At 46.1% G+C, this 26,864-nt stretch overlaps 1 protein-coding gene across 1 annotated transcript in view; it reads left to right on the top strand.

Moving 5' to 3' along the window:
- LOC146817393 (uncharacterized) overlaps positions 1-26,864 on the top strand; it is a 1,110,110-nt gene that overhangs the window by 836,497 nt on the left and 246,749 nt on the right. The window contains exon 8 of the mRNA XM_085609207.1: positions 24,065-24,183. Within this exon, the coding sequence (XP_085465333.1) occupies positions 24,065-24,183 (119 nt within the window). The remainder of the gene's footprint in view (positions 1-24,064; positions 24,184-26,864) is intronic.

Raw genomic sequence — 26,864 nt, 5'->3', positions numbered from 1 at the left:
TTTCATTTGTAATGCCTGCCCCTCCCAAATACACCGCCCTGCTGCTTCCCAGCCCTCCCCGCTTGTGTATAAAAGCACAGAAGTCGGGATATATTTGCCAGAGTATGCCTGAAGAGGTGACTATAAGAGTTTTCTGTTTTAGCTCCTGCATTCCATGTGTTGCAGAAATGCTCAGGGCTTGTCACACAAAGTATTTTATGGCAATAAGAGTGGGACAGGTTTTGCATTCAATCAGCTGGTGTTTGAGGCAGAAGATATTTTTAGCATACCTTGAAAAGGCGATGTTTCGTCTAAAGGTCTATAAACTTCTCCCTGGGCTACTGCAGAGTACCAAATGTCTGGTGCGGTTCAAGTAAATTAAGCCTTGGAAAGAGTTTCCTTTAATTTTCAGGGTTTCCTGAGTGAAAAGTGCTTGAAAAATAAGCTATGCCATTTATAAAGATTGAAAATATTGAATTGAAAATACAGTTTTGAGATACCTTAAGGTATGTGTTTGATTTTCCTTCAGTATTTTTACATTGTTTTTTCTTTTACATGTTTTTAAACAATGCCTATTCTTCATTCCTGACCTGGAAATTTAACGTTTTTTAATTGTCTTGTCTCTCATTTTTGGTGACTCTTTATTGTCTTAGTTGTTTCCTGGATAAGGGTGATAATTATCTCCAGTAACTGTCAGAATATATTTTATATTTTAATTGGGTTACTTGACTCTCTTCAAAGTACACATTTAATAAACAATATGTAATTCTTTACACCTCCCTCTGCAACTTCCTGATTTCAAACGTGGTGTGTGATTCTTTTGTTGAGATTTCCTTGTGTGATATCTCTCCCTATTGTCTTCTTGATACATCCACTGCTCTCTTGTAGTTTTGTAGGTTAATTTTGTTCAATTACCTTCCCCATCCTATCAATATAGATGGAAACGGATTTCCATCAGTAATGATCATAAAGTATTGTATTGTATTGCAGCGCAGCACTTGTTTAGCACTTCATACCCTTGATGAGGCCACAGGGTGCTCAGATTCTCAATGGTTTCTGGGTGTCCATGCATCGGTGTGTGGTTGGAAGGGCGTTAGATGTAGAATGATCTATATGGCAGATGTTGGTTGAGGTGCGTGAATTTCAAAAACATGCTCCAACCATTGTGTGACGTATGTCACAATGCATAATACTGAAGTGATGTAGAGAGCATGAGAGGATGCTCAGCCATACATACCTTCTTATCAGTTTAATGGATCGAAGTCAGTGACTTGGAATGAGGAGTTGTTGGAAGCTAATAATCACTGATTACACCTCTTTTCTGGGCCGTTGATGTCCCCTTGTCAGTTATCCATTCCGGGTCATTGGCTGGCAATCCACTTTTTAATTTCCATGAATTCCACCCAATGACAATATGTACTCCTTCTTTCTCAGTTTTTGTACGTTCATGCAACTGCAGGGCTGACATGTATTTTTCTGTTGGGTACATTTGATGTAGTGTGAGAGGAAGGAATGGTACTGTCTCCGTGGCCAGGCAGGTTTCCAAGTCAGAGTTTACTTTCCAGGTGAATGTTGTAGCCCACTACAGGAAAACAGCTTGGAGGTCAGGGAAAGGTGTGACTGAGACTGACTGTAGTGGGAAAGAATCCATGCTGCATAGGCAATCAGCATCTTGTCAAGATTGACAGGGAGCAGAGCAGCCACCTCCCTCTACTGCCAAAAATATTTCTTAGCATGGCCTGGAACAAATGATTCAGATGCTTTTGAAGGGAGCAAGACAGTGACTGAAAGCTGTTGAACCGTTTACCTGGCTTTAGAGGGAGCATTTGAGACACTGTGGTGAGTTGGAGCAGTAGATATGTGGTGAGGGTTTGAAAGACCATGCCATTATGTCTACTGTGTCCATAAGCTGCAATTGATTGTATCATTCTAGCAGCTCAGTATGTTTTCTTTTGTAGGTCCTAACGCAGTTAGAGGTTATGGAGTACCAGATGTGACATTTTGTATCATTTAAAACTGGTTATCTGTAGAATCCAAGTTGAATGACCAGGTACTTTCTTTCCACTGTTGACCTTCTTAGGGTAGACGAGGCAAGCCGTCCTGGGCTTACTTAAGGAGATATTGGGAGGTTAAATACTCAGAGCACAGTTAAACACTTAAATAAAAGTTAATAATTGGTTGTCTATTTTAAATACAAATAAGAAAAACATACTACGCATGAATTTATTAAAAGAACAGGAAAACATGGAGCCTCTCGCACCTTACTAGCCAGACATCCTGTTCCACACAGTATTATAGCATTATAGCACTAAACCCGATAAAAACAATTTATATGTGGTTCTAAGGCCTGTGTTATGCAGATGAAGATGTTAGCAAAGACCTCTTGCAACTTGGTGGTTCAATGGACCCAAAACTAATGATTGTTGTGAAAGGATCACATAAGCAAACAGGGTCAGCAATCACAGTATTACCAAAAAGAACTTTAAAAAGTAGGAGTTCTCAATGCTACACTACAAAGGGGGTTCTGGGTTTGCCCTGCTGTTATTTAAGTTTTAGATGCTGCTGGAGAAATGTTAATGGGGTTTCAGTATACCGTCAAAGAAACCCAACTAGCAGTTTGAACTGCCTACAGACTCACAACCTAAAGAATGAAAATGGCCAATCGGTCCTACAAACAGCAGAGATCTTCACTGGGGTTTCAGGAAAGGTGTTTGGTGCCTGGTGTGAGTGCATAATCTATTGGAGTCCGCCTAGTCCAGAAGCCACTGGGCTAGTCACAGGGGGAACAGCCAGTCATCTAAATACCCTCTCAAAACCCACTGGTTTCAATTAAAAATTCTGTTAATGCGACTCTGTCAGCCAAGAAAAAGCGATAATCCTTATCTGAAAGCCCCCTGGAGCATTAACTACTCCTCTGAAGGCTCTGCGGACACCTCTGTCATGACCTTACTGTTTGAGAAGGACCAGCTGAACTTGGACTGCTTCTGGTAATGGCCACCTCTCAGGAAGACCTGATTCTTTTAAAAGCCTCGGAAATTTTGATGGCTGTTGAGAATCCCTTGCCGTGCCCTGGTCTGGCAAAAACATTTGGGTGTAAACCTTCCCAATAGGGTCCTGGACTTCTAGGGAAAAGCAGGCTGTGACAAATTTAGTGAGCTCCTTCAGAAATGGTTTGCCAAAAATGCCCTCTTCAGCAGTTGAACCAGCCTCCTTGAGCTTGGGCTTTACATTAATAAGTAAGGAGCATTTGCACACCATCGGCAGGGCACAGTTGGCATTGCCCAGAAAACAAACAGCCTGCTGTACCCATCTAGCTAGAATCTCCTCTGTCCTTACAAGTATTTCGATGAGGTGGTCCATAATGTCCAAGAGCTTAACTTTGCGTGTTTTCTAAGTTCTCTTTTTCGGGTCCTTCATGAATTTCAGTAAGAAGACCGGCATCTTACATGTGCTTTTGGATGTCAGAGCCACCTTACCCTCCAGAGAGGGGTAAGGTCACTTGCCCTGAAGGCAGCACCTAACCTATTTGGAGAGAGGTGGCCTACGCCTACTTGTTGAACTAAATAGGATATAACTTTACTTAAGCACACCATTGGTAATCACTTTTCAAAATACTGGATTTTTGAACAGACTAAAAATTCTCACAATCCCACCTGACTCGGAAATTGTACTATGCACTATTGATGTGGATTTACTATTTAAAAGTATTCCACACAATCAAGGTGTGAAGGTAGTTGAATGGCTTCTTTTACTGTCTGAAGACATGGCCATGAACAAAGTGTTCCCTCTTCAACTTCTTCATTTTTCACTTTTTCACAGTAACTTCAAATGGCAAGATATTTTTTTCTACAAATTAGTGACACATCAATGAGATTTGTAGGTGCACCAACATATTTTAATACCTTCATGGCCTCATCTGAAGAACAACACATATACAAAGTTATAGAATAGGCTAAGCTTTTGCTAATGTATGTAAGATATATCGATGATATTTACATTATTTGGAGTGAACCAGTTGAGTAACTGGAGTTAAAAACTTTGCCTTTGAATCAGAAAAATTAACACATTTTTATCAGCCACAACACTAGCAAGTGCCAAATACCATACCTGGATGTGATGGTCAGTATACAGGCACATCTAATCACAAAACACATTTATAGAAAGAGCACAAATAAAAGTGTCATACATTTTTATGATGGTTTCTATCCGAACAGCTTAAGAAACATTTACATTTCTCTCAATTTACAAGATTGAAAAGGATCATATCACAACCTGCTGAATTACTAAAAGCCATAGAGGAACAATTTCAGAGATTTAAAAGCAGAGGGTATCAAGATCATATTTTAGAGGACTCTCTCTCAAAAGTTATTCATTTATGTAGAGAACAACTACTCATGAAACGAACAAGAAGCACAAAACCAAGAATGGCCTTTGTATCTACCTATTCCACCAGTAGTTGCAAATTGAAACTTATTTTTAGAAGAAGATGCGAGGGTATACACAGGGCACTGGATTTTGGTATCCTGTTCAAAGATCCTCCCCTTTTTAGATATAAAAGATCAAATAATTTGGAAGAACTCATATCCTACCCTACCACCGGTTTTAGGACCACCATAAATCCTGGTACTTTTCGTTGTTCTAATTGTGTCCACTGCAACAACTTGATAAAAGGGGTGACTATCACACACGCACACAATGGAAATGTAATTAAATTTAGGTTTCGGAGTATTTGCAGCATGCAGAATTGTATTTACTCAATTAAATGTCCTTGCGGACTTTTATAAAACTGAAGGAGCTTATAACTGAAGATAACAAAACATAAATGTGATATCCAATAAGGTTCTCCTACATCTACAGTGGCTACACACTTTAACGCATCCAGGCACAACATTGCATAATTGAGATTGTGCAATTGAGATTTCGGGTGTTAGATCAAACAGAATCCTGAAATAAACAAATGCAGAGGTCGACTCATACAAAGAGAATTATTTTGGATATGCAGACTTGATACTGAGCAACCTAGGGGTCTCAACAACAGGATAGAAACGTCTTGTTTTTTATATGAAACATGATGTTTGAGTTTTAAATTGTTTTTTCTGATATTGTTACATTTAATAGATGAGGTAACCAATATGCTTAATGTGTAAAAATTGAGGGAACACTTGAAGTATGTTTCTTTTTGATGTACATCATATTTACTTTATTTTATGAGTAGATGTGTAATGGACCTTACTTGAATGTGTAACTACGTTCTGTCAAGTTGAGGCATCCTGAAAGATATGCAATTTCGATGGCTTTTGTATATCTCGGTACTGAAGTTTCGTGGAATGTGCGGTAGTATGTTTTTTCAGTGATTTGTTTGCTATTCTGAGATGGCTGCCCTGAGATGACTCATCATGTGACTACTGTGTAAACAGTTGAGGTTCCTTATGAACCTTAAGTCCAAGAACACATTCGTGTTCACAGTGGCCGTGCAGTGGCCATGAAGTTTATTTTACTCGATTTTAAAACACATGCAAGGACACAACGAGTGGTTTGCATGTCACACTCAGGGGGAATTATTTTACGATTCATTTATATTTTTTGGTCACTCACGTTCCTTACATTTGCAGAAACAACTCGTTCTGGACCGTCAGTGCATGATTGCACATGGGCTCACTTTGGCGTTTAAATGCATGATAATGGTGTAGCGGTAATAAAGGTTGTTTTCTCGTTTTTTGCTAAGCATGGAGTGAATAAGGCATATCATCCATGAGTAACTTCGAGTTTCTCACTAGGACATCAGGAAATTATATGGATTCATGCTGAAAATGGCTTGGTTATGGCGCTTGACACAAATGTAATGAAGGTTAACCAGGGGTGGTTTGCATGTTACTTTCTAGGTTTTCTGGTTTTGCACCTAGGTTTTTCATTTGCAAAAAGATTGTCTCATAATTGATCTGGAATTTGGAGCACTTAGACTTGGTTTATGTCCACAGTGTTTAATTATAGTTTTGGGGTTTTGGTACTATTCACAGATGATAACACACTGAAACTAAGGTGGTTCTAACTGATTTGAGGATGAACCTGGCTTTAAAAATGCTATTTAATTTTTTTAAGATCTTTCTTACGTCATTATAAATATATTGTTTGTTTGAATTGTGTGTTGTAGATCAGTGTTTAAGCCCCTGAAGGACTAATTAGTCCGAAATGCTTCGGCATGGATATGGACAAATATGATGCATTCACAAATGATAATATGAAGAATGCATATGTGAAGTAACGGTGCAAATAAGAATGTTTCATGAAAGAATATTTAAAATAAATGTTGGTGAAAAAGTACACATAGTTTGATTACCATTTTTGAAGGCGCCACACTGCATTAATAACTATGTGTCCAAGAATTTTATGACCTTTGCCATATAACTTATTGTATAAGCCTACTTGCCTTACTACACCCCCTTTTACACTGAGGCTCACTCAGAGGACATAGCGTGGTAAAAATCCTCTGACATATGCAAACTAAGAACTGGGCAACAGTTTCAGGTTCAAATCCAGGGGCATTTTACCCTTGTGGTAACACGCTATGGTCAGTTTGTTCCATGTTTGTCTTCAGACATGTCTGAGTCCTTCATGACGTTCATGGTGTGGTGCAGCGGCCAGGGTGCCTGACTCCGGACTACGAGGTTCACGGTTCAATCCCCGGTACCGGAGGGAGGTTGCCCAGCACCATGTGACTCTGGGCAATAGCTTGCTTAATCTTCCCGAGGGCCCCCAGCCCTGGGACACCACTTCAGAGGTAGCTGTGCGGTTTACAAATACTGGTATTTCATTTCCTCCTCTAGGCCACCTTCTTGGACTGGAGCATGCCCCTTAACAGCTTTATGGGTGTAGGGTGGGGGGCACGAGGTATGTATGTTCTTCAGAATTGGCATCTCTCAACCGATTGGAGGCATCCATGTGCCTGGGAGGGGGAACAACCTTTACAACGCAACTTTTACAACGCACTACACTTACAACGCATTTTTTACAACGCAGAATCCATTACAACGCATGACATTACAACGCATGACACTACAACGCATTTTTAAAAACTACCTTTACAACGCATTCCATTACAACGCATACTACCATTACAACGCATACCATTACAACGCATAATATTAAATTGCATTTAAGGTAAGTATTAGTTAAATTGCATTTAAGGTAAGTATTAGTAATTTTTACCCCTATACTATCCAACATTTACCCTACTGTTGCACCCCCTGGAGTTAGAATAGTAATTTTTACCCCTATACTATCCAACACTTACCCTACTGTTGCACCCCCTGGAGTTAGAATAGTAATTTTTACCCCTATACTATCCAACACTTACCCTACTGTTGCACCCCCTGGAGTTAGAATAGTAATTTTCACCCCTATACTATCCAACACTTACCCTACTGTTGCACCCCCTGGAGTTAGAATAGTAATTTTTACCCCTATACTATCCAACACTTACCCTACTGTTGCACCCCCTGAAGTTAGAATAGTAATTTTTACCCCTATACTATCCAACACTTACCCTACTGTTGCACCCCCTGGAGTTAGAATAGTAATTTTCACCCCTATAGTATCCAACACTTACCCTACTGTTGCACCCCCTGGAGTTAGAATAGTAATTTTTACCCCTATACTATCCAACACTTACCCTACTGTTGCACCCACTGGAGTTAGAATAGTAATTTTTACCCCTATACTATCCAACATTTACCCTACTGTTGCACCCCCTGGAGTTAGAATAGTAATTTTTACCCCTATACTATCCAACACTTACCTTACTGTTGCACCCCCTGGAGTTAGAATAGTAATTTTTACCCCTATACTATCCAACACTTACCCTACTGTTGCACCCCCTGGAGTTAGAATAGTAATTTTTACCCCTACACTATCCAACACTTACCCTACTGTTGCACCCCTTGGAGTTAGAATAGTAATTTTTACCCCTATACTATCCAACACTTACCCTACTGTTGCACCCCCTGGAGGTAGAAAAGTAATTTTTACCCCTATACTATCTAATACTTACCTTAAATGCAATTTAACTAATACTTACCTTAAATGCAATTTAATATTATGCGTTGTAATGGTATGCGTTGTAATGGTAGTATGCGTTGTAATGGAAATGCGTTGTAAAGGTAGTTTTTAAAAATGCGTTATAGTGTCATGCGTTGTAATGTCATGCGTTGTAATGGATTGTGCGTTGTAAAAAATGCGTTGTAAGTGCATGCGTTGTAAAAGTGTGCGTTGTAACGACATACATCCGCCTGGGAGCAACCATTTTCCTTCTCACATTTCAGGTTCACGACTCTTCCCCCATCCACAGTCCCTGGATGACACCTGTTGAGGGTTAGTAGAATTCCTCCTCCATTACCTATTCCTAGAGCTTGCCTAAATTAAGCTCAGCTATAGTATAAGCTAAGTATACAAAGTAAATAGGGAGGTGGACACCAAAATGCTACCCCAAGACTCGCTTGCTCTCACCTCCTTCCTCTTCAAAAGGCACCAAACTCACCATGTAAGTTTTTATGGATCAAATCTTTCAATTTATTTCAACATCTGAGTATTTATATATTTTCCTTCCACTGCAGAGAAGGGAAAAAAATAACTATTCGCCCCAAACCTCATCAAATCACCACTATATGACTCATCCTATTCCTCTTCCTTTTTTTATTTTTTTTATTTTCACCATCAATTATTTATTCATCATTACAAAAAAAGAATACCATATTATACAAATTTTCTAACCAATATATCTAAGAGAAAAAATCAACAGCAGGAAAAAGAAAAGAAAGGAAAAAAAACCCTGAAATTCATATTACGTTACCCACTAATAAGAAAAGGATAGGAATTGACTTAGCCCTTTGAGACAATCCGAACTAATAAACAAGCAAGCGATCGGCGAGTTCTTAAAAAAAAAAAAGGAGGATGGGCCAGCTTTCAAAATCAAGACCTAATCCTGAATTCTAAACCCAGGAATTATACCTGCGACCTCTCAAGTCTAGTCTTCCAATCTGTTAGTGGGGCCCAGATGAGCATCCCCAGCTTCCTGGCTTTCCTCTCGTATAAGCCCTTTTCCAAACTACGTATGGCTAAAAGCCGTGACATCCATTGTTGAAAGGTAGGAGGATTAGAATCCTTCCATGCAGATGCCACACATATCCTAGCGACAACCATAGCAGGAAATATAAACTCACGATGAACTACTTGCACCCCATCCCTAGCCACACCTAAAACCATTAGTTCAAGTCAAGTCAAGTTAGCTTTATTCGACAATTGTCATAAAAGCGTACACAAATTAATATAAGTCCAGAATAGAAAAACATGTTAAAATAGGTTAAAACAATAAATAAGAGGTATTTGCAAAAAGATGGACATTTCAGGGTTAGGAATGATTTACCCAGCCAACAATTTGCTCCTAATCACCCAAGCCCTTCCAAGAAATTTAGCAACAGATATGTAAATGAATGGAATTTCAGTAGAACGCAGGATTCTCAGTGCCACCTTGGCATTCCTCGTGCCCAGCTGTCGACACATTGGTTTTAACCAGGCCCTTCGCGGAATTACATAAGATGGGCATTGAAACAAGAAATGGTTAACAGATTCAATAGGTGTAGTACAACCCGGGCAATTGAGCGTGTTATTCAAGGCCCATCTAGATGAAAACTCTCTAACTGGAAGACTGCCAACTCTGAATTGGAAGTAAAGCTTCCTATCCAGAGGATTTGTGATGTCATCCCAAAAAGTTGCCAGGGAGGTCGTGTCCTTAAAGTTGAAAAATACACGGGGGCGGAGCTTGCCGGCGACCATGGTAGACGTGTGAGCACAGAGCTCCCCGTTCTAGCCCTTAAACGATCCGTTAAATTATCGTTCACAGCAGAGCTGACGAGTACACTGGTGGGGGGATTCCCTCCTACACCTGGCTGCCCCGTCCGAGATCTCCGGCGGCGACCGGCGGAGCCCGGAGGGACAACTACTACGAGCGGCGTCTCGACTGGCAGACTGGGCCGCAGTCCCCGAGCTGTCCTGCGGCTCTCCCCGGCGTGTGTCACTCGGCGTGCGGCGACCTTGGAGGGGGCGGGCCCGGTCGGACGCGGCCGTCGGCCTCGGTGCAGAGAGACGGCGGAGCTGAGGTGCTGGCTGTTCCGGAGGGAGCGGCGGACGCGTGCGGACCCGTAGGAGGTGAGGAGCGGGTGACATGAGATTTCCCCCCCCCCCTCCAGCTGGACCGCGCCTCGGGCCCCTCGGCAGCGGTAGCTTGCTGCGAGTGAAGCCCCTGGTGCCCCTGTGGATCCTGACTGGCGGCGAACTGCACACGAGGGGGGTCTTGCCCGGAGGCACCCTCTGCGCCGAGGTGACTGGAGGAACACCTGAATTGAGCAGGGGGCAGACGCTGGGGGCTGGCGGACGGAGGCGGGCCCCCCTGGCTCATCTGTGACTCTGCACTGACCGCATCCTCTCCCTTGGACACCACCGCGACCCCCTCAGAATCGTGTGAGGCTTCTGCTGGACGAATGCAGGCGGGGGGAGTTGCGGTGGCGCGACCTGCTCCCTAGGTGGCGTGGACCCTTGCGGACTTCCTTGGTGGTGGCGTCCTACCCCCTCCCACCCGAGGTCGCTACCCTGGACAGCGGGGATAGCGGAGGGATTGCTACTCTTCTTCGCCCCGCGGCGTGCCTAGTCCTTGGAGTGCCTTCTCACATTGCCCCCTATTCGGCGGGGAGCTGGTACCTGCTTCGTGGCTGCGAGGAGGGTGGCCCAGGTTACCAGACGGCAGAGCTGTAGACTGCGGTGGGTGCCCGGAGAGTTGGATCCCTCGACCCAAGTTGCGGCCTGTCTGCGTGTCTCGGGGAGGCCTGCGGGGCGATTGCCTGGACTGGGGTGCGTTTATGCCGCCGGCCCTGTGTGAGTGGGCCTCGCTGTTGGCTGTGGCCGGCTGCCACTCCGGGGGTGCCTTCCCGGTGCCGGACTGAAGCGGACAACGCGGAGGAGTGTGGAGCATCCTACCCGAGCGGGGAGACCCGCGCCTTGCTCGGATCTGCAGCGGTGATCGTGAGCCGCCAGCGGCGAAGGCTTGCCTGGGGCCCTACGGGCTCGCTCGAGAAAGGGGCCGAGAGGAGAACAGGGAGCGGCATTGCGACTCGGAGTCGGGGGCCTGGTGGCCTTGCAGACTCGACTACCTCGGAGAGCCCAGCGGTTTGAACATTGGTGGGGTGTGGCGGTGTGCCCCTTGGCCTGCTTCGCTGGGGTTGCTTGCTGCGTGGTCCCCCGGATTGGAGCTGGAGTCTGACTCGGAGCGGTGGGACCGTCGGGGACGCTGACCCTCAGAACCGCCATGGGCAAAGGGGACAAGACCCAGCCCAAACTATCTTTTGACCCCCGCAAGCCGAAGGGGCCTGACGTTGTGGTCCCGGAGATGCCACCCTGCAGTGCTACCTCAGAGAGCACTATGTGCGCAGACATCAAAGAAATGTTAGCGACAATGGAAAAGGGGCTGCATGGAAGTCTGACTGCGATAGGCACCAAGCTCGATGCGCTCACCTACCGCATGGACCGCATGTCAGAGCGGGTGGACAAGAACGCGGAACGGCTAGATATGTCCGAGAAGAGAATGATGCAGGTGGAGGAGGCGCAGGCGGAATGGGATTCGGACCGCAAACAATTTAGCAGGTTGCTGCAGGTCATTCAGGACAAGTCGGAGGACTTGGAGGCCCGTTCGAGGAGGTCGAACATTCGCATAACGGGCGTGGCGGAGTCGACGCACACCGGGCAGATGGAACCCTTCGTGGAAAAACTGCTGCAAGCCCTGCTGGGAGAGGACGTGTTCTCCCCTATGTTTGTTGTCGAGAGAGCCCATCGTTCGCTGGGCCCCCGCCCCAAGCCCGGAGCACCTGCAAGACCCATTATAGCAAAGCTGCTGAACTATAGAGACAGAGACACAGCCCTGCGGGTGGCAAGAGAAAAAGGGAAGCTGCAGTTTGAAGGGATGGACATCTCCATTTACCCTGACTTCACGGCGAAGGTCCAAGAGGAGCGGAGGCAGTTCGCACCCTATAAAAAACAACTTCGCGACTTGGGCCTGGATTATGCTATGTTATACTTGGCGAAGCTTCGGATCAACAGGCAAGGTCACTCGCACTTCTTCACGGACCCGAGGGAGCTGCAGCGATCCCTAAAGGAGTGGTCTAAGGAACAGCGGAGTGGCCCGCGGGGCCGCATTGACACTTGCGCGGATGCCTCCAGTTTGGAGGAACAGGATTAGATTGCTGGTTGTGTCTTCCATTTGCAGACTGCCGCTCGGCTTGGGTTTGCAAGCTTGACGGGGGGCATCCGCTACCCCGGCGGTGACATGACTCCTGGAGCTGTGTGGCGGCGGAGGAGGCGGCGACTACACTTGAGGACTTCGCGGCCGCTGCTGGGTGAGACCTTTCTGATATGTTGAGGGTGCCCTAACACTACGGCCCTAGACCCGGGGGGTCTGGGGAGGCCGGTCTGCTTGCTCTAGCTGGCCGCCAGATGGGTTGCCCCGTGGACTTTATCACTGAGCGGTCCCCACTAGGTTGATTCCTCACGTTTGCTGTGCTGGCCCGCTTCTGAGACTATCGGATGCGGGCCTGGACGTTTATATGGGGGCTCCTTTGGACTGGCAGGCATGCATCGCTAGACGGGGCAACTCGATCCCGATGGGAGTGTTGGGGACCCCCCTAGATCTACTGGAGGGAGGGCGACAATGGCTCGAGCTGTACTGATATTTGGGGCAAAGGTGTGGGGGCATGTCTATACTGTGGCCTGTGGAAAGGTTGGGGTAGTTGTTCTCCGGCGGCCTCTGCCCCAGCGCTGTTAGCTTACATGGCCCCTTCGGGGGCCGGTTTGGGGAAGGTTCTATGTGTTTGTTGTGTGGGGGGGAGGGGGGAGGGACGGGGCCCTGTCTGGCCAGGTTGGGGGTGGTCGGCTGTGGGAGGAGGGATGGGGGTTAGGGGGACGCTTTGGGGTTGGGGGCTGGGATACACACGATACGCTGAGAGACAAGTCTACTGTCCTATCTTCGCATGTTCGATCTATGTTGTCTGGCGGTGACTGGTGGGCGGTGCTTCCCGCTAGGCCCTTAGTTGCAGAGGTTACGGTATGTCTTTGCAGGGATGTCTGATTTCAGAGTGTTGACTGGTGACAACGGTGAAGTAGCCATTAGAGCGTTGACATGGAATGTCAGAGGGTTGAATGATTTCCGCAAACTCCGAAAAGTACTGAATTATCTCCACAGGCACCACATTGACCTGGCGCTAATACAAGAGACCCACCTCCCACTTACTAGTAAAATGTTATCAGCGAAGGGGCTGACGGGCAATAGCGTGGCGGCGGGCTTTACGTCACACTCTAGAGGGGTGGTCACATGGGTGAACCCACGATCGAAATTGAGGTTGACGTTGCTGACCGCCGACCCGGACGGGCGTTATTTAATCGCGCGGTGCGTCGGGAAAGGCCATGATCTAATTGTTGTCAATGTGTATGGCCCCAATTATGATACCACAGAGTTCTACGCCACGCTGGTGGCACAATGCAGGCAATACGAGCACGCTGGCATGGTGTGGGGCGGTGACCCTAATTTCACATTCAACTCGGACTTGGACCGCTCCTCGGGGCAGATGCGCCGCCCGGCGGCTGCCGCCTTGCATATGCAGGCGGAGCTGACTAGACTTGACATGGTGGATGTCTGGAGACACAGACACCCTGGGAAAGGGGGATACACGCATTACTCTGCATATCACGACGTACACACCAGAATAGACTATTGGCTAGCTTCGCGGTCACTACTGGTGGCTATCAGGGGGTGCGAGGTCTTACCGCGTACTTTGTCGGACCACTCCCCCCTCCTTCTGGTACTGGCTACTCCGGTCAAGCGAGTTCCGCCGTTCACGTGGAGGCTGCCGCCTTACTCACTGTTAGACGAGGTGTTTCGGGGGGAATTGGCGGACGACATAGACTCCTTCTTCGCGATCAATTCAGGGTCTGTGCGGAGTTTCCAAGCGGTGTGGGACTCGTTTAAAGCCTTTATTCGCGGTGTAGCTATGGCTAAGCACTCGGGTGTGCTTAAATCCATACGGCAGCGGTTGGGGGCTCTGGAGATGCAACTTGCGCAGCTGGAAGGGAGCCAGGGGGGATCCGCGGACCCCGAGGTAGCAGCTCAGATTCAGAAGCTGGTTTCCGAATACAATAGCAAAGCGGACAGGGAGGTGCAACATATGGGCAAGTATGCTACTCCCGCATCTACGGGGAGAGCGAGCGCCCGGGCTCCTTATTAGCGGGGATACTCCGCAACGCTAGGCGGCCCCTGGTCATTGACGAGCTTGTCACTGCTTCAGGGGAAGTGATCACCGATGAGACGGGGATTATAGACGAATTCAGGAACTATTATGCCGGACTATATAAGTCTAAGCCCTCCCAAATGGAAGAGGAAATAGATGACTACCTCAGTTATATTAAAATGCCCTTTTTGTCTAACTCCCAGAGGGAATTCCTGGCATTGCCCATACAAAAGGATGAGATCCTGGAGGCTCTGGGGGGCATGAAAGCGGGCACTGCCCCGGGAGTGGACGGGCTGATGGTGGCCTTTTTTAAGGCCTGTCAGGATAAGCTTCTCCCGCACCTTATGACTCTCTTTGATGATATATGCCAGGAAGGTTGCATGCCCGACACGATGCGAGAGGCTCTGTTAGTTACCATTTTAAAACCCGGGAGACCCTCTAACCTGTGCGGTTCCTACAGGCCGCTCTCCCTGATAAATGTTGATGCCAAGCTGTACGCTAAGGTTCTGGCTACGCGCCTGGCGCTACTAGTGCCGGAGCTCGTGGCTCCGGAGCAGGCGGGCTTTATCCCGTTCAGAAACCTCACATATAATATCCGCACAGTCCTTGGGGCCATGCAGCATGTGCGTCCAGAGTGTAAGGCTTTAGCGCTCTTCCTAGACATGGAGAAAGCGTTCGATTCCGTGGAATGGCCCTTTATGGTGAGGGTCTTGAGGAAACTCGGACTGGGAGAGCCTTTTCTGCAGATGCTTGGAGCACTGTATTTTAGACCTACTGCCCGGTTGCGAATAGGTGACCAAGTCACGGAGGCCTTTGAAGTCTCTAGGGGGACCAGGCAGGGCTGTCCTCTTTCCCCCCTCCTTTATGCGCTAGTGGCGGAACCCTTGGCGTGCGCAATGAGAGAATATCACAGATTTGAGGGTATTAACTTTCCCTCCTATAAGATTTGTATTTCCACCTACGCAGACGATACGCTGCTCTACGTCCGCGACCCGGAGGAGAATCTCTTTCATATTGAGAGAGGTGGTCCGGTTTGGGGCCCTGTCGGGCCTCAAGGTGAACTGGAGCAAGTCGCTGGCATTCCCGCCGACTCCGGTTACTTTGCCGTTCCCTATGGAATACCCCTTGCAGTGGACGACTGACTCAATCCGATACTTGGGGATTCGGCTCCACAAGGATCCGGAGGTTCTGCTAAGGGAAAACTACGGAGTAGCTTACTCCAACCTCGTTGACGATGTGGAGGTGTGGATCAGGCTCCCCCTGTCGCTGATGGGCAGAATAGCCATCATGAAAATGGTGGTCCTACCGAGATTTTTGTTCCTCTTCAATAACATCCCTATAGTGCTCTCTAAGGCTTTCTTCGCGCAGTTGACTCAGACCCTTGTTCGGCTGGCCTGGGGTGGTAAACAACCCAGAGTTCAGTGGAAGGTATTGACGCTTCCTTATGAGATGGGAGGGCTTGGAGGCCCTGACCTGGAAAGGTATTACAGGGTGGCACACGTGGATCCATGCCAACTCGGATGTCCCGCACGTGCTATTGGAGCGACTGTTTGCAGATCCGCTCCCCCTCCCGGCGACTGTCTTCCAGCCGGTGGATCGCAGCGTCGGAACATTGGATTTGCTTAAAGCCACGAATCACGCGTGGCATGCGTTAATGAGGGCGCAAGGCCGAGAACTATTGTATTCCCCGCTGATGCAGGTGGAATGGGCGGTGTGGCTCCCCCCCTGCGTGAGGCAGGAGTGCTGCAGGCATTAAGCGCTTTGGGTGTCGTTAGGATGGCGGATCTGTTTCTGGACAGAGTGGTCAAGACATGGGAGCGGATCGGCTCGACTCGATCTGAGACTACGCTACTCCAGCGCTTTCAATTTCATAGGGTCCGTAGTGCGCTGTCGGCCCTGTTAGGGCCGGGCATGGCAGAGCCCCCGGAAATCCCGGAACTTACCTATGTCATTAAAACGGTGGCGCCGCCCAAACTGGTTACGACCCTCAAAAAAATTGGTGACCAGCACAGGGCACACCAGTGCTCTGCAGCACGGCGAGACTGGCAGACCGACCTCCAAATGGACATTACGGACGAGATGTGGAAATACTGCTGCTCTAGTACCAAGAAGGTGTCCTTAAATGGTCGGCACAGGCTGATACATTTTAAGTACCTACAGCGGGTCTATTACACCCCTGAGAGACTGCATAGGTATGGGCTTCGCCCAACAGCGGAGTGCGAGCGCTGTCATTCCCCTGTGGCAGACTTCCTGCATATGGCCTGGCACTGCCCGGGTGTAGCCCGGTTTTGGACGGCGGTGTTTCGGGAATTGAGCCAGATACTAGAAACGGAGATACAACCCAACCCGGCGCTGGCGTTGCTGGGCTATTCCAGGCCTCTCCCACTAGCACTGAGACGTCTGACAGACATGGCGTTGTTAATGGCTCGGCGAGTTGTGGCGGCCTGCTGGATGAGAGGGCCACTTCCTACTAAGAAACGATAGGCCAGGGACATGCTGTATTGCAGCACGCAGGTGGAGACATACAGCGAATTGCTACCCCCGAAAAGTCGCCCCAAGAACTTCTGGGGGCTGTATAGAACATACTTGACTGTCGGAGTCACCGAAACGGCCGGTCAGGGGGAGACACAGAGCGAAGAAACCACTGCTCACAGCGGGGCGGAGGGGGGTGTGGTACTAGATCAGGACCCTACGGACGCATGATGGTGTGTGATGCTGGTGTAACAGCTGGGATGGACGCTGGTGTGTTGAGGGGGTGGTGGGGGGCCACTCGGATATGACTGGCGCTCTTTAGACGGGGCCATGCGGGATGTGAACGAGTGCTGCAGGGTTGTAAACGGTCTGAAAGCGGGGGGGGCGCACTGGCTGGTCACTGCTAGAAGTAAGGTCTGCAGACGTGTATGTATGTAAATGGAACGAAGGAGGAGACAGCGAGTGTGTGGTGGGTGGGGTGGGCGTTGTGACATGGTTACAAATTCTCAGGACCTAGACCAGGTTTGTAGGCGAGGGTGGATAATGCTAGGCTTGCCATTCAAACACGACAGGCTGTAGTGTGGACTGGGGATTAATACAGCCTCCATTTTCAGAAGCCATCATGTCTGGTCTATCATGTGTGATGTTTTTATTGAAATGCCGCCGGTCCCCCGGGATGTCGGCTGAATGGCCGTGTAAGAGACAACTGAACTGCCCTGCTGCCCAGTGGGGTCATCCCATTGCTATGGGATTTCACAGCGATCTGACCTGTCCATTTCCTATATATCAATAAAGGGGTTTTTTTTGCAAATAAATAAATAAATAAAAGTTGAAAAATACACCTGTTAATGAGAGCGGGGCTGTACTTCTATAGACACGAATAGCCACCATTTCCCAATACAAGGCCTTCAGTACTTTCTTAGGCGGGAACCTAGCATTTAGTGGATCCTCCCACAAGTCTTTTAGGCCCAAGTCCTTAAGCGACTCATATATCCTGTGGAGCCACTTTACTTTGTGGAAGGTATCCAACTTAATAATATGCATAAGACCAAGAGCAAAGAGCCTAAGTTCTGGAGTGACCCATAAGCGCCGCCAATACAATATTGGACGAAACGAGGCAATTAGTGCTATTGGTCTCATTCCTAAGTCATAAAACAAAGGGCACAAAGGAGTACTCGGAGGTAGTTTGGTAAGATTTCGTAAAAATCTATTTTCAGAAGTAGACATTTTGTGTAAGTTTTCAAATCCCCATAACTCAACTCCATAGAGCGCCGCACCAACCACTTTTCCATCATACACACGAAGTGCAGGGTCAATTGGTTTAGTCAGAGATTGGATATGTTCTTTACTCAGCGCACCAGAGAGTTGGGAATGTATGAGGGTTGCCAAATCTATTTGCTTCTTCCATCCCAAATCGTGTTGGATACAAATACCTAGATAAATAAAATCTTGAACCTGGTCCAATGGCAGATTATTCATATAAATTTTGCCCTTGAAAGATTTGGACTGGTTAAAAGTCATGAATTTTGATTTTAAAACATTTATTTCAAGCCCTCAAGCTGAGCAGAAGTCCTCGAAAATACCTAAGGATTTCTGAAAACCGCTTGGGGTTTTGGCTATAATAAGACAATCGTCGGCAAACATTAACATAGGAATTTTAGCACCTGCCAATGTGGGGGCATCTACATTTGCATCAATTAATAAATTGGCCACATCATTGATATACATAAAAAATAAGGTTGGCGCAAGAACACAGCCTTGCCTAACCCCCTTCTGAATAGGGAATTGACTAGTCACTTGTCCTACACCACCCCACCTGATCTGTGCAAAGTTATCCACATGAAGTCTGGCAATTAGGGAAAGTAGAGCAGGTGGCATACCCATTTTGTCTAAGACATCCCATAGAGATGCCTGTGGGACAAGATCAAATGCTGCCCTAAGATCAATAAAGGCAGCATATAGACTACCCCCCCTAAGAATACGACCTTCCAATGGAGCATAGCGAAGTGCAACACCTGATCAATGGTGCTTATTCGGGCTCTAAATCTTGCTTGTAAATGGGAGAGGATTGAATTTTCAGAAGCCCAATCCAACACTTTGTTCAAGATCAGCCTGCCTAGAATTTTTTGTATGGTATCAATCAGGCTGATTGGCCGATAGTTAGCGGGGAGGGACTTGTCCCCTTTCTTGAACACCGGGATAATTTCGGCGCCTTTCCAGGAGGTGGGAATCGGTGCACCTCTAGCGATCAAGTTAGCTAAAATTAGAATATAGTTTCCCCAGGATTCGCTATTACACAAGAAGATATCAGCAGGTACTCCATCCATCCCGGGCGCCCTTCCTGGAACCACAAGTTTTAGAGCATTAACAACATCACGCAAAGTGAAGGCTTCTTCCTTGTAAAAGGTAAATTGAAACTCAGGGGTAACGCACAAATCCGCTCCTTTAGCATAGAGGGACTCAAAATGCTCAACCCATGCTTCTTGCGAAACCCAGTTTTGGGGTTTGTCAGGATTACCCCCACTTCCCTGCTTAAGGACAGACCAAAAACGTCTCGTGTCCTTTTGGGCACCTGCTTCCCATCAGTTCATTTGTTAAACTTATTTGGATCCTTAAAATCTGACCCATAAAGTGCTCTATCGGCCTTTTCAAGGGATCCAATATGGGACAAGAGGCAAACATATGAACATGTCAGCCTCATTGTTGTGACAGCGCGGACAACAAATGCCCTGAGTCCCACCCCATTGAGCTATTCTTGCTGGGGTGAAATAGAGATCAAATATAGTTTTAAAATGTTGAGCTTGAAGATTGGCCACCTTTAAAACCGTGCAACCTAGTTTTAGTGAGGTTAAAAACTCGCTTCCTTCAATATTCAGCTTCCCCCGCCATTTTTCAGAATTTTTTTTCAGATCATCATTCTGATGTTGATTTAGCTCACTATAAAGCTGTGTAATAGAACACCCATTAGGATCTTGCACCTTTTCCATAACTGTGTCTCTGCTGAAGGCTCTTGGGCCCCCTTTTTTCCTTACAAGGGTCGACCGGATCTGTAAAAATTTTAAAAATTCCCTGCGCTCCAAATTAAACAAGATTTGCGCTCATTCAAAAGTAATAATGCCATTGGGGTCAGTGATGTCACCGATTGTTTTAACACCCAAACTATCCCACCGCCTCATAACACTATCACTAAAAGCCTCAGGTAAGGATGGATTCATAAATAAAGGAGTGTAATAGTTCATTCTACCCAGTCCAAGCTTTTTCCTGATTGTAGTCCAAACCGTTATTGCTGCTCCCAAAGTCTTAAATTTAACTTTTTTATAATAACTGGGCTCGCTATACCGTAAAAGCCAATTACGGGCCTCATCATTTAAAAGTAGCTCATAGACATCTGGAATAACATCGTCATCCCTCCATCGGTCAGTGATCCTGCCACCCAGTAACCCGCGGATATATTGTAGCACCTATTCCTCTTCCAAATATCCCCCACCTCCACTCTTTGACTCATCTCAAACCTGTTTGACTACTATGAAATCCCATACAACTCTTTCCAAACTCTTTCCTCCTCTACCCATCCTTTATCCTATTCATCCAACTAATAGGCTCTCTGACTGATCCTAAACCTCTTTTACTATTATGAACTCCAAAATAATCAGTTCTAAACTCTTCCCTCCTCTATCCATCTCCTACCCTGTTCATCCCACGGACAGACTCACATGTCTACCACTCCCAATAACAATTTATATTTCCCTCTACCAATCCAACCCTAATCCACCTTTGGGTTCTGGAGTAGAGAGCTCCTTGCCGAGAAGTGCTTCAGCGCCTAGTCAAGGGTAGTAAATCCTATATGATTACAATTATATATAGAAATACTCATGCCTACATCCAAAGGCCTGCCGGACAATTGTATAACTTGAGCTGCTTAACACTTTAGCTTACTGTCTAACTTGCGCCTTTTCTTCAACGCTCTTATTAGCAGTAAAAAAAGAAAACAGAAAATAAAGAAACAATAAATGCCTTTCTACCCCCTCACCGCATACCATAGTTAATTAGACCATCTCTGACTTTCAGGCTTGTGCTTCATCACACCCTTGCTAGCAGCAAAACCTGATGATGTCAGTTATATTTACTGTCTTCTCTTAGACAGGGATGCTCAGTTGTAAACACCTAGTCAAACGTTCTCTTGAATGTGGGCAAGTGAGATCAACCATATGGAAACAGCAAACACACCCAAATTAATTTAGCTATAATGCAATTAATTTGATATCAGCAATAATTCATTGAATAACAAAACTAAAGATAAAAGGTAAAAGTATATGTGATATCCCTTAACAGTTGCGATTAAAATAATAAATACATTTAAACATCTCTTCAAAACATGACCGGAGACCCGGTGATGGTTTTCACAATCAGCGGCAGTAGGATATACAGTTTGGGCCAAGCAACAATGTGCTGTATCTTGCTTGCTCTAATACGTTGACATTCATTCTCATTGATTCAATGTGTAGACTTTGACATGACATGACCATTGTAGTTTGCTCCAAACTCTGGTGATGTGGGTGTATAATTGTTTGAACCAAATATTTGATATCCGTTTATGGCTTTAGGATGCTCTTTTATCTTGGCCCATGAAACTGGTCTATGGTTTCACAACTTCTAGCACAGGCTTCCCTCCATATCAGTGATGTATATAATCATATTATCTCCAGGTGCCCTCTCACTTCAGAAAATGTACCTGAACCTGGCTGACCAACTAGTGAAAGGGAAACTACAGCAATACATCTTGGGGGATATTCTCAAGAACATGTGATAACTGCCGCAAAAGTAGCTTAACGCAACTCTTCAAGGTGTGTGCCAACACGCGTAGGGAAATGCACATGCATTCTGATTCCGAGCGAATGCAGACATGTCCACTGTTGTTCTGGCTCATGGGACCACTCCTCCACGATGCAACACGGTGTTGGGACCTGTGCTCTGGGCGTCAATCAGTTGTGGCTGCAGGAAGGTAGTTACTCGTCCATGAATGCGAGCGCTGCTTCATAGGCAATCAGTTCCAGAAGTATGTCGTTCTCGAATTCAAGGAACACCATGAGAGCCAATCCATTACCTGGTCCGGACAGATGTGCTCCGACCACGCAGTTTCACCAATCCGCAACACAGCCCAATAGGGGAGCGCCTCGATGTGGTCACTGCATACAATGACTTGTGCAATCTCCCATCCACCACTGCCGGCACATCCACCACTTATCAAGGCATCCCATGCCCGGGTATCCCAGTTACACTCCTGTTCGTGGGCCAACAGGGGGCGCACACACAAGTCATAATCAAGTTCAGCTACCGTTGTGTTGGTTAGGTAGACCTCCATGGGCCACTCAAATGTGCATGATCGACAATTGAACCATGGCTGGACGCATGTGACTTACACCAGCTGGAAACTCAGATGGTAATTGATTCGCAAAACTGCCATTGGCAAAGCTCCAAACAGATGCAGTATTTGTGCACGGTACAGTTCCACGTGACTGGGGTTGTTTATGTGCCCGGGATTGCCTGCCATTTCGTTTGTTGGTCTCGTACCACCGGCACTCCTCAGACCGGCGGCAGTTCTGTGGACGATATGCCACAGCTCGGAGCAATGAGTCGTATGTGTGTTCAACGTTTGGACATATGGGTTGTCTTTTTTACCGATGTGTTGGGGGCATGCCATGCAGGTGTAGCTCGAGCAGGGACAAGTGTGTGGGGGTGTGGATACGTTGCTCTTCCATTAGCGCAGTTTGTGGTGTGGGAGTCGCCAGAGTCTGGTATGGTATCTCACTCAGGGGGTGCCGGGCCCATTGGAGACCAAGGTCGGAGGTTCAGATGTCCTTCCGCCTTGTGTATTGAGACAAAGGAGCTTTCATGCCTAATTTTAGTCTGACTACTGCTTGCATTTCTGAAATGTGATGTGGCCTTCGCGGTAAAATTGTTGCCAGGCCTTAGATTTTGAGACACACGCAACAGTTGGCATGTATGTGCCACTGGCCCGATTGTCCTTGCACTCCTTGGTGAGTCCCTCTCTCGCTCTCTTTCTCTCTCTCTGTCCTTTGATGAATGCCTGACACACCTTATCTGGGATATTGTCGTACAGGCTGTCACTTACAGATTGTCCAGGGATGACCCGCCATGACTTTTACAAATAGTTGTTTGGTGAGAAATTTGATTGTGATATTTTGTTTGGACTCTCAATGGTGAATGATTGATTCTGCTTTTTCTGTACTCAAATGACTGTTAGTTGTTGTGATTCTGCGGCATCAGGCGAATGATTTTGTTCATGATTTCGTGACGTTGATGTGCAATCTCTTGGCCCGGGAGAGCTAGGGGGTGCCCGTGGTGGGGCCCCGGGGGGTTGGAGGGTGGTATAGGTGTGGTTGGCGATGGGTGTTGTGGCCCTCTTGGGTGTCCGAGCTGCATGATCGTTGGCTCCATGGCATCTGTTGTTCAGATGTGGCTCCTTTTCTGGTGCAGGTTGTAGTCCGACTTTGCACCAAGTCAGAGCAGGTGTTAATTTCCTGCTGCTAACGTGCCTTAGCGCATGTTTTGTTTTCTTATCGCCGATCTGGCTGGTCTTTGAGAATGTTAAGGTGTGGTGTTGTCACGGCTTTTTGCTCGGGAACACCTACTCTGCATCTCATTAGCGATAGTTGCCGGGGTCATCCGTGGTGATGTTTTTTGTGGATGCTATCGCCGGAAAACTGGTGGTATCGGCTGTTTGCACCCGCTTGTGAATGGGGCGGTACATTTATCGCGACTTTGGCTGCGCTAAAGTGCCGATAAATCGGCGATAGCTCCTTGAGAATATGCCCCCGTGTGTGTTTTCAACATCACAGGCAATGTGTCTGCAGCACAGGCTTCGTGCTTAAAGCTCTTTAAGGAAACGCAGCATGTCTCCACATTTGCACACATGCATCAACTTGCACATAACATCGAGACTTTTGCACGGTATCCTTCATTCATGAATGGCTAAATATAATATGATAATTGTTATAAAATGATTTTTACACGTTCTCTATGGTGTTCTTCCACCCATGCAATAGAGGCAGTTTGTGATGATGTTAACAGTGCTGTTAACTAATACCTATGATTAAACTGAAATAATCTAAATAGATTTTTGACTTCGTGCAATCAATGAAATATTTTGTTGTGTGTTCCTTTATCATTATAAAACACATTTTTTAAAAGATCCAATAACTAAATATAGGTAATACAAAAACTGGCACTGCCAACCTGAATTTAATCTGCTTTTTAAATTATAATTGCAGCTCCTGTCCTAACATCTGCAAAAGGTATACAAACTAATGAAGAGGTCTTACCAGTACAGCTCGCTTCTTCAGCTCCATGTAGTACTACTGCCACTGCAAAAGAATTACAAAAGCAAGAGGTATGTCCTTTACTAATGATGGACTTGTGTTGCACTGAATCATGCTTTTGCTAACCTTATTGAAAAGATCCTTTTACTAAAGGTTTGTGTGTGCAAAGCCTTGAAGCAATTAATTTGTTAATAGTTTTTCAGCCAGCAGAACTTCAATTAAGGTCATAAAATTGAATAATTGAATTAAAACTTTAAAAAATAATGGCGGCAATGCTTCTGTGAATTATTGGTGGCATTATTACTCCAATTCCCGCTTCTTCATCCAAGTCCTTCCTAAATGTATGCAGCTCCCTGATGGGCACAGCCCCCACCTGAATAATAAAAAGGAACAACTGGATCCTCGAAGGGGACTCTGTCTCTTTGATCCTCCATAAACCAGCACCCCGCTATGCCAAAATCCTGAATAGGGTATCCACTCTTTAAGACATGCATAAGGCCAACCAAATGTGGGAAAGTGGATGTAAAGACTGGGTTGCAGAAGATAAAATTGAGGTGATGAAATTACCTTTAAGTAATTGAAGCCTCACCTCCCTTGCCACTTCATAGTCCCAGTTGTACAAATGTAAGGATATGATCAAGTATACTTAAGTCCTGACAAAGAATACCAGGCTACAGAGATCAGCATATAGAACGCTTTTAATGCAAAGGTTTGGAAGCAGAAGAAGCTCAACACATGTTTACTAACACCCTCCGGATTGAGCAAAATTACTTCTCGCAGAACACAAAGCTAGATGGTAATGAAAAATGAATTTGGAGGGAGATGACAAGTTCATGGCAGCAAAGAGATAATGCTGTGATGCACCCATAGCTGCTGCCTAATAACCAAATCCGCCCTCCTGTATACATCCCCACCGCATATGTTGAATGAGGAACATCAGCCAGACTGTAAGCTCTAGAAATGGAGGATCTTAACCATCATGGGACAGTGGCTAGAGATGGTGTAAGCTTATATCTGGATGGACCAAAAATCAGTAATTCGCATGATATGAAATTGGGGCTATGGTTTAGATAGATGGAAAGTACTCAATGAATATCAAGTGTGTGACCAAAACTTCTCCAGGCAAAATGGATTAGGAAACACATTTGGTAAAGTGGTTTCTCGAGAATATTGAAAAATGTATTGATTCTATGAACAAACCCTGGAACATTGGTGAGAACTATTTTGATAACGTTTGAAATAACTCGAATAGACAACCCTGATCGCTCAACCTACCTACAGAAGTCATTGCTACAAGGAACAAAACCTTCAAGGATAGAAACTGTAGAGGGCAGGAACTTAGAGGTTCAAAGAGGGCTCTCTTTGAAACATCTAGAACTTAAAGAAGGTCCCAAGTAGGAGAAGGAGACTTACAAGAATCTATAACCAAGAAAATCGCTTAAGTAATCTGAAAGCCAAATAATCCTCCACCCCAAAAGGTACACTAAAGGCATGAATGATAGTCCAATAGACTCTGACAGTGGAAATAGATAAACCTAAGTCAAACCTAAGAAAATGGAGGATCAGGCTGAAGGAACAAACACTAGATATCTGACCTTTAGAATTACACGAAGTACTAAAGGAATACTAATGATGGCTGTGTGATTGTAAAGTAACATGGGCGAAATATATTGAACAATATGTCCTTCCTTCGATGGCAGGAGGGAGCCTATGACACAGTGGGGGATTTGTTTGCCAACAGTTGCTTTATATCCTTCTTGCAGACACTGGAGCAGTTTGTGCTGGGACTGGGGCAATTTTTACAGTATGCCAGAATAGCATATACAGACCAGGAAATTAGGACTGTTTTCCAGAGGGGCCCCCGAATGTGCAGTCGTGGAGCAACTATTGGATTTGTCTGGGTGCAGAAACCTAATCACACAGTCCCTGGCCCAGCTCCGCCGTGCTGCTGCAACACACTCGCTCCAGTTTAGATTGCCTGATTACTTTTTTCCATGGCTTCCCCACTCCCTTTCTGCGTGTTCTTATTTGTTTTTCCCTCATTTTTCTGCTTGTTGCTCCTTATTTTTCTGCTTGTTGCACCTCTTCTTTCTGCTTGTCTCCCCTCGTTTTTCTGCTTATTTTTCACTATTTACACTTGTCTGCCCTCGTATTTCTTCGTTTCTTCACTTGTCTCCCCTTGTTTCTCTGCTTATTCTCCACTTGTTTTCACTTGCCTTCTCAACTTGTTTCTTCACTTGTCCTCACTTGTTTTTCTGCATATTTCTTCACTTGTCTCCCCTTGTCTCTGTTTATTTTCACGTGTCTCCCCTAGCTTTTCTGCTCGTTTTCTCTCGTTTTTGCTTTTCCCCCTGCTTGTTGCTCCTTGCCCATTTTCTGCCTCTACCTAGCCCCGCCCACCGCCTTCCCAGCATGCCTCCTTCCTCCCAGGACTTACTTAATGTAGGGCACAGCACGACCCCATTAAGTAGGACCCTGACCCAGATTCCCCCGTACCGCTCTTCCTGCTGCGGTGCCCCTCATTCTTGCTTAGATTGCTTCCCCTCACCCTTTTTGCATGTTTTTTTAAATGTTTTTCCCTTGTTTTCTGCTTGTTGCCCCTCGTTTCTAGTTTTTGCCTGCACAGCACTTGCGCTGTGTTTTTGAAATCTGTTGTATTTAATGTAAATCTTAAAAGGGGCTTACATTCCGCCCTTGCTTTTCATTGGTTGATGTGCATGCCACTTAATATTCCTCAGTTTCTCTTGGCTGT

The sequence above is a fragment of the Triturus cristatus genome, chromosome 6 (assembly GCF_964204655.1).
Source record: "Triturus cristatus chromosome 6, aTriCri1.1, whole genome shotgun sequence".
Taxonomy (NCBI): Eukaryota; Metazoa; Chordata; class Amphibia; order Caudata; family Salamandridae; genus Triturus; species Triturus cristatus.
This window is presented reverse-complemented; position numbering and strand designations above follow the sequence as displayed.